Genomic DNA, 8,624 nt, shown 5'->3' with positions numbered 1-8,624 from the left:
GAGCTTTCTGCCCCTAGTTCTGAATTCATCCGGCCGCCATATTTTCTTGAAAATAAATACACAGGGACTTTCCTGGTGGTGCAGCGGTTCAGAATCCGCCTGCCAGTGCAAGGCACACGGGTTCGAGCCCTGGTCCGGGAAGATCCCACATGCTTTTAGAAACTAGAACACGGAGAGAGTGAGGTCATATGAAATTTGAAACGCTAAATATTGTCATAGTTTTAAGCAGTTTGAAGATTGCTGGAAGAAATGATTTGTCATTCATTCAAGTAATACGCATTTGATGAATACTTGCAAAAAGTAAACAATAAAAAATCCTCTAGAGCCCGTGAGCCACAACTACTGGAACCCACGTGCCTAGAGCCCATGCTCCGCAACAAGAGAAGCCACCGCATTGAGCAGCCGACGCACCAGAACGAAGAGAAGCCCCCGCTCACCGCAACTAGAGAGAGCCCACGTGCAGCAGCGAAGACCCAACGCAGAGAAAAATAAATAAATAAATAAATAAATAAATAAATGTATTAAAAAAAAAAAGAAAGAAAATAAATGCACAACAAAATTTCTGCATTTCTGAGAAAGTTAAGCTTCCTTAAAACTGTGTTCCTTTTGGTCTGGTTTTTTCTCTTTAAAGTGTACTGTCAGGAATTCCCTGGCATTTCAGGGGTTAGGACTGTGCGCTTCCACTGCTAGAGGCCTGTTTTTGATCCCTGGTCAGGGAACTACGATCCCACAAGCTGCGTGGCGTGGCCGAAAAAACAGCAAAGACAAAATCATCATACTTTAGCCGTTAAACGAAGTCCAGGGCCTTTAGTTCCTCCTCAAGGGCTATCGGGTAATATTCTGAGCCACGTCCTTGGAGCTGTTTTGCAGAGACTGAAACCCCCAGCAGGTGGAAGAAGTTAACTGCGTGCTGCCCACAAGCACGCAGACCCCAGACCCGTTGGAAGCAGAAGGCTGATGATGTTGAGTCCCCGCTACCTCACCACCGACCAATCAGAAGAATGTCCGTGAGCTGATCACGCACCCTGTGACCCTGTCTTCAACACGCAGCCCCTTTCTCTTTTCCCTATATAGTCCTCAAGCAAAACCTCAGGAGGGGAGAGTTGGTTCTTTGGGACGAGTCCACCTTCTCCCCTGGGCTGCTGGCTTCCTCAGTAAAGCTATGTTTCCTTTTACCCAACACTTGTCTCTCAGTACTGGAGTCCTGAACGACGTAAGATCTGCCTCATCTTCTGTAGTTTTTCCTCCATGAAAAATAATTCAGGATTATTTTTCAGAGTTAAGAAATGTGGTTGGATAATCACAACGCCATTAAGCCACACCTCGTTGGGCAGCAAACAGGCGAAGCCGACTGGTAATGACCACACACATCATGATTGTGAGAAGACTTTCATCTTTATTATATTTCCCCAAAAGCTGCATTGCACGGTACTCTTTAATAATCTAAAATAACATACAAACTTGTTGAGAGAAGTTAAAAACTTACGACTGAATTCCCACAATTCAGTAATGAGAACTAAAAATATAGAAATTTATGCTTACAAGAATTGGGAGGAAATACCCACCTAGCTATAAGTAGAATGGAAATGTTATGTAATAGATAAAATGTATATTATGTCATAGATAAAACCAAAAATCTCTCTTGAAAATGTGAATAAAATTGTATATAGGTGTAAATATACAACAGCTGTAATACTCATCACAAAACTTGGTGGGAATAAGATGTTTCACAATGAAGACTATTTCAAAACTATTTAAAATACATCTATAAATATAAAATACAAAAATACAGTACTTCTGTAGGTGACATTTTCAAAATAAGCCAGTGAAAGTTAAGTCATCAGTTATGACCGTGTGGCTCTAATTATATATTTTAAAGTTATTCCCTCCTGTTCTGAGCCCCCTACACGCCACCTTCAAATGCTTCTAGACTGGGGCAAAGAAGTGTGTAAAAAATGGGACCTCCAGTGTTCATCTCAGGGGAGATTTGAATGAAATGATCTGAAAATTGGGGTGGTGCCTTCCAAAGGGATGGAACGTGACAGAACCCTGATTTCTTATTGTCCTGCCACAGACTCCTAGAAGCACGCCCCGCTCCCAGGAGTGTGACACGAAAACTCTCTTGAGCTCGTTCTAGAAGACGCTGGGTTCTTCCCGATCATCTGCACAAGAGGCTTCTCCCTCCCTTCCTCACGGCTGTCGTCAGCGTGTGGATTGACCTCCTGTGCAACATCCTCATCTCTCCTGGGCTCTGTGATCTGGAAGTAAGAGAAGGAGCAAGGACGTCAGATTTCAAAGTGGCAACTGTCCAGATACAAAGGTTTTCACATTCTTAGTTCTCACCAGAATTGAGACTCATTTATGATGGCAGTTTTATCTCAAATTCTCCATTCGGAGCCCCAATCCTGAACCATTCATTGTTTTCAAGTGCGATTCTTGGAGTTTGGTGAGCCTGACTGCAAAAACTACTGAATACACCTAAAGTCAGGCCCAGTCATCTGCTTTATAGCCAAGACTCCAGGTGATTCTGCTCAGGGAGCTGGCATTTGGAGAATGCTGCTTTAGTCTTAACTCACCTTGGTCCTTTGGCACCACTTAAACTCTGAACTTGGAACCACACTACAGACATCACTGACCGGTCAGCATCGTGGACCAGGAGACCTGCTGCCTGATCCCTAATCCTAATCCTGGATCCTAATGTCTATTTTATTATTAATTTTTAATTGACTTATTTTCTTTATTTTATTTTTGGCTGCATTGGGTCTTTGTTGCTGCGCGTGGGCTTTCTCTAGTTGTGGTGAGCGAGGACCACTCTCCGTTGCTTCTCATGACGCTTCTGTTGTGGCGGAGCACGGGCTCTAGGCGCACAGGCTCAGTAGTTGTGGCTTGCGGGCTCTAGAGTACAGGCTCAGTAGTTGTGGCTCGTGGGCTCTAGAGCGCAGGCTCAGTAGTTGTGGCGCACGGGCTTAGTTGCTCCGCGGCATGCGGGGTCTTCCCGGACGAGGGCTCGAACCCATGTGCCCTGCGTTGGCAGGCGGATTCTTAACCACTGAGCCACCAGGGAAGTCCCTGGATCCTAATGTTTAAATAATAGTCAGTCCTCAACTTGGTTAGTGTTATGGGCTGAATGTTTGTGTCCCCCCAAATTCTTATGTTGAAATCTTAAAATCTTAACCGCTAAGGGGCTGGTATTAGGAGGGTGGGGTCTTTGGGAGGTTATTAGGTCATGGGGTAGAGCCCTCATGAATGAGATTATTGCCCTTGTAAAAGAGACTGCGGTCTGTTGTTTATAAGCCACGCAGTCTGTAGTATCTTGTTAGGGCAGGTCGAACGGACTAAGGCAGCTAGTTTGCAAGATTTCAACCAAATGTTTGCTCAATCCTCTGCCCACATCTAGAACTCTAATGTGTCCATTGTAACAAGCCATGCTGAAGGTGGCATTCCTTAACCGTCACTCGTTCTGATAAACCGTCTTGACCATAAAGTTGAGGGGGAAAAGGTGAATTGTACAAGAGGAATCATTGGTCCAGAAGTGGTGAGTCAGGGGAAATAAAGAGTCACAGGTGATCTGGCCGTAAGCAATTGGAAAGTAAATTTGGATGAAAATAAAGCTAGTCATAATTGGTCTTTTCTTATTGAACGTGTAGGCTGTTCCATCTAATATCCTGTTTGTAGACGTTTACTTTGTGGTAGGTAAATCCTAGAACCCATATCCCTGAGGGATGTAAGGCCAAAAATGAATTAAAAAGAGAAACTCGAAACACCGTATATGGAAAAAAATCACCACCATCTCATCAGAGCTGTTATTTGGACCCAATTGCTTTGGGTGAAATGACTTCAGTGAGACCCATGCGTCTGTGACAGACTGGTTTCCCCGAGGTCTGGCGCCCACGGGCCCCACGGTGCTGGTGTGTGTGTGTGGCTGTGAGGCCGCGGCTGGGCGCTGAGTCGGCGTGTGGCTGTGTGCCCGGCTGGCCCCCTTCACAGCGTGAGAGGTGATGTGGGTCCAGCAGTGGGATTCCTCCGATTTCCTCAGTAAGCAACGCGTCATTCCGCCCGCACCTTTGCGGACGCAGACCTACCTTTGCGCAGGCCGATGACCTCAGGCCTGCGTGGTCCTGGGGCCTCTAGGGCAAGAGGGCGCGATCTCTTCCCCACACCCAGAGCTCTGGATCAAAAGCCTGGATCTGGAAAGACAAACAGCCCCTGGAAATGAGGATGACGCTGCCTCCCCGTGCCCCGCGTCCGGTTCTTTCTCGTCCGTCCCCAAGTCCCAGACCGAATCCCCCATGATCCCCACCTCCTCTCCGGCCCGGCCCCTCCCCCAGACCGCCACAGCCCACCCACCTGCTCGCACTCTTCCCGAGTGACCCTAGCGTTCCAGCCCATGGAACGGATGAACTGGAGACGCAGTTTGTGGAACAAGGGACGCTGGGAGCGGTTCTTTCCATAGAGGAACGAAAAGATGGCCTGTTTGGGGGCCTGGTTGTCCTCTTCCATGTCGTTGGCCACATAGCTGGGGAAAGACATCAGGTGGCTGTTATCAGCACAGGAAGGGCCTCCACTTGAGATCAGCTTCCCAGAAAAGAGGCAGGCTGAGCATCCTGACACGACCCACCCAGCCCTGCCCAGCGTCCCCGAGAGCCGCCCAGTCATCAAGGCGCCACTGCCAGGCAGGACCTTCGCAAGGGTGCCTCTCACACCTTGATGCTGCGGAGAAAATCCAAACCCCCTGTTCCCTTCAACTTGTTGTATGTGCACACACCTCTCTCCCTATGTTGTAGGTGTATGTACAGTTCCTGAGGGCAGGAGCTGATCTGATCTATTTCTGCATTCATCCCTCTCCTACCAAATGACACATTTAGGGCTTGGTTCATCTTGATGCATTAATTCAACAGCCTTTTGTGAATCTCTGTTCCCATCACCTCATATTCCCCAGCGTGTAGGGTGTACTTTATAAGGTTTCATTAGATGAATGAATGAATGAATGAATGGATGAACATTTTATCTGGTAGCCAAATGCAATACCGATTACCTCGAAGACTCACAATAACAAACATTCGCAAAATGAAAAGAATTGTGCTGAGTGTTTTGGGAATGCATTGACATTTTGACAAGACCTGCCTTCCACATTGTGTCTAGTCTAATGGGACTGGGGAAGGGGAAGGGGGGAGATAAGAAATGACTGTAATGCAAAGCATCACATTCTAATACGATTTTAAGTAAAGTGCCTCCGGGATGCAGAAGTTAGGGAGATCAGGCATCGTGAAGGTTTTGGTGTTTGAACCCACTTTAAGGATAGGGTCATTTTCTTCAGGTAAATGTGTGGGAAAGATCCCTGGACAGAAAAGCACAATAGAAACTTAGAGGGCAGGGTATTTGGAAGGAACAGTGACACAAAGGAATAAAGTATCAGGACAGTGTGATGGAGATTGCAGAGAGAGTTGAATTCCAACCCAGAACTCTGGCCTTGATTTGGCACGTAATTAGCCAATGACATTGTGTGAAGCGGTCAGACCTGGGTTTTGGAAGGACATGCAGGCAAATAGAGCCGACTGGCTTGGGAGACGTGGAAGAAACATCAGTGGGGAGCATTTTCTACCAGGTCCGCGCTATGTGATAAGGGCCCCGATTGTGGCATTTGTCGTGGGAACGCAGAAACGGAAGATAATCACACTTGGTGCTGATGTGGGAAGACCCGAGACCGGAGAATGAGAACCGGAAACGTCTCAAGTCTATTTACTTGTGGGCAGGATGGTGTCAGTTCTTTCTTCCTCTCCTCTTAGGAAGGTTTCGTGTTTTGCTTTGTTTCGTTCAGTGTTTTAATTGACATTAGGGCAGTTTGTTTTGTCAATGAATGGTATAAAAAACATAACTTCGTTTGAAAAAGAAACCACTCTGCTGTAATCCTGTCATTTTCACAGCCAGCGTAAACGGTACAGAGGGGTTTAAAAAAATAGATGAAAGGTCAGAGCCCCAGGTCTCTCCCTGCGCCCTCCCAGGGTGTTGAATATTGATGGAGGGGATGGAGCAAGATACTCACAGAGCTATAAAGAAATGGATTCTCTGGAATTGCCAGGAGAAGAGCCCGGCCCGGCTGAAATAAGCTATCACCATCGACAGGAGATACTGATGGAAAGAGGGAAAAAAACGTAGGAGAGAGGTCGCATCGTGGAAGAGGAAAAACAGTGGGATAAGGGAGCAGGGGACGAGGAATGGGTGGTGCCACTTGGAGAAGAGACCCCCGTGTTGGGTGAGCCTGATTATTTGGGGGAGGGGAGGGGACAGAAGGTCAGAGTTTGCGACGCTCCAAGGATGCGAGGCTGTGGGTTTGAGGGCGTGGACTTCGGGCCGCTGGCACTGGACGGTGTTTGATGAACCGGAGCCAAGGCGAGTCCCCAGCAGCTGAGAGGAGAGGGGACTTAGGCAGCAACCACCAAAGGGGCACACCTGGGGCTCAGATCCCAGTGGGGACCTCGAGGCCCCTGGAGGGAAGTGTTGACAAGGCATCAGGTTGGGAGGGGAGTGGAAACGTGGGTGTAGAAAGCACCCCGCGTGCCCACCCAGGACAGGCGCTGGAGCAGGAATCCATCTCAGTGGGGGACTTACCTTGTCAGATACCCGCAGGTTTTTGTCCCAGGCGAGGAATTTCCTAACGACGGGATCCTCTGTGAAAAGAGGGCAGATGTTTGCCAGTGGGAACAGGGCTGTCGTGGGAGCATTCCAGAGCCAAGAGGGAGAACCGCGCCCCCCCTGGGGAAATGCCAAGATGTGGCCCAGGGCGAAGCTGATGGGAAGAGGGGAGGGAAGACCATTCGCTGTGGGAGGAAAAGGGGTGACTCCCCTTCTAGGGGGGCCGAGTGACAGGGAGTGATGCCCCTTCATCATGCATTCACGTACCAGTGCAGAGGGCATCGAGTTACTCACAGCCAATTTCTCAATTGACAGTCACGTCAGGGGGCGAAGGTGGCTTGTCAGCCCCCCCCACCCCCGCCCCACGCCAGTAAGATTCAAAAGGCCAGTAAGAGCTAGAGTCTCAGGGGTACAGTTGAAACCAAGCGAACCTAATCCTGTATCATTTCTAAATCTGACCTAGTCTTGTATCACTTGTAAGTCTAACCTAATCCTGTATCATTTATGTGTCCCCTGTGTCCTTTACCCGTAGACAGTCCGCCAGGGACGGAGAGCGCACCAACTAGCAGGGAATTCTTTTCCATTGGGAAAGTGTAGTCATTGGAAGTTTTTGTTTGTTTGCTTTTCAAGTATAGGATTGGAGGGTGCTGGGCGGGGGGCGGGGGATGCTGGTCCTTACCGAGCATCCTGTTGAAGACCTCGTGGTGCTCAGGCAGCACTGAAGACACCCGCTGTCGCTTGAGCTTCATCTTGAGCCCACTCAGCGACTCCACGACCCAGGTGTCCTGGGCCTCAGTGGCCGGCTCGCCCTCCTCCTCCTCCTCTCTGAACGCCACTGACCTCTTCCTCTTACAGCCAGGGCGCTGAGGCGGGGAGCTGCAGCCGGCCCAGGGGGCTGAGAAAAGACAAGAGACTACAATAGGACGTTCTCGTCTTGGGAATTCAGCCACTGGTGACCACCCAACCCCACCCCGACTCCGCCTCCCCCCCGAAACACCCCTACCCTTTTCAGTCTCATAGACCTCTGACCTTGCCCCAAGTCATCTTTCCATCTTTCTCTGCCCATATCTACCTATCCCTCCCCTGTCTCATTTTGTCATTTTTCCAGCTTCCTGTCCTGAAAACTCTTTCTCATGGTAGAGAATTTCTCCCACTAGGAAAAAAGAAGAAAAAGAACCCTCCCCTTGTTTCCTCTCTTCCCCTCTCTCATCCTTGGATCTCATCTCCTAACCCTCTTTCTTGCTTCCCAGGGTTTCCGTGTCCCCAGCTCCTGTCCTCTCCTCCCTCAATCCCTGGCTTTCTGAATGTCTCCCTTCTTTCATAGGCACCTGACGCAGGTGCTCCTTCCCGACCTCTGTACCCTTTCCTCCTTACTGGTCAAGCCTCTGAAATTCCTTCTCGTGCCAGCTCCCTCACCTGACGGTCCTGGGCTTTCTTCGTTGACAGTCACCTCCAGGGGGTCCCCTGAGGAGCTGGGCTGGGAGTCCTGGTCCTCCACCTGGGAACTCGGTTGACGATTGGCCATGATTTCTCCCAAACTCTTCCCTTCCTCGAAGCGTAGACTCTGCTTTGTCCCAACTCTTCTTCTGGACTTGGGCAAAACACAAGTGGTCGTCCCTTCTCCGAGCTGCGGGGCAACTGGCAGTGGAGAAAAGCTCTGGCGAGATGCTATTGTCCACCTCTGCTGCCGAGCGACACGGAGTCTGGTCCTTCCAATCAGGAAGGTCGGAAGCCTGTGACGTCATCATGGGTCAAACTGGCAACCAGTCTGAATGAAAACACAAGTAACTGTCAGACCTATGTGTGCGCTTGTCCCAGAGATCAGGGGTAAATGGTATCTCCTGCCACTGACCCAACCTCTGCCCGTCCTCCAAAAGCCCCCTCAAGGTGTCCGGACCCCTCTTTACCGCTTCCCAGCAGGTGCGCTGCCCTCTCCCTGCTGGACTCTCCCCCTCGCTCCCATTCCTTTTCCACGGCCTGGTGGGAGAGTG

General features: G+C 49.6%; 1 protein-coding gene across 1 annotated transcript; it reads right to left on the bottom strand.

Moving 5' to 3' along the window:
• Nucleotides 1-604: 604 nt before the first annotated feature.
• Nucleotides 605-8,158, bottom strand: LOC309654265 (speedy protein E4-like; the record flags this gene model as incomplete). The annotated part of the gene is made up of 6 exons (XM_082478834.1): nucleotides 605-4,187; nucleotides 4,348-4,516; nucleotides 6,044-6,129; nucleotides 6,610-6,668; nucleotides 7,313-7,528; nucleotides 8,050-8,158. 6 exons carry the CDS (start codon nucleotides 8,156-8,158, stop codon nucleotides 4,128-4,130), a joined length of 699 nt encoding a protein of 232 aa, XP_082334960.1. The 3' UTR covers nucleotides 605-4,127.
• Nucleotides 8,159-8,624: the final 466 nt, after the last annotated feature.

Source organism: Balaenoptera physalus, assembly GCF_965194825.1.
Source record: "Balaenoptera physalus genome assembly, contig: HAP1_SCAFFOLD_2443, whole genome shotgun sequence".
Lineage (NCBI taxonomy): Eukaryota > Metazoa > Chordata > Mammalia > Artiodactyla > Balaenopteridae > Balaenoptera > Balaenoptera physalus.
The sequence above is the reverse complement of the archived record's forward strand: the minus strand, read 5'-3'. Positions and strand labels throughout refer to the sequence as shown.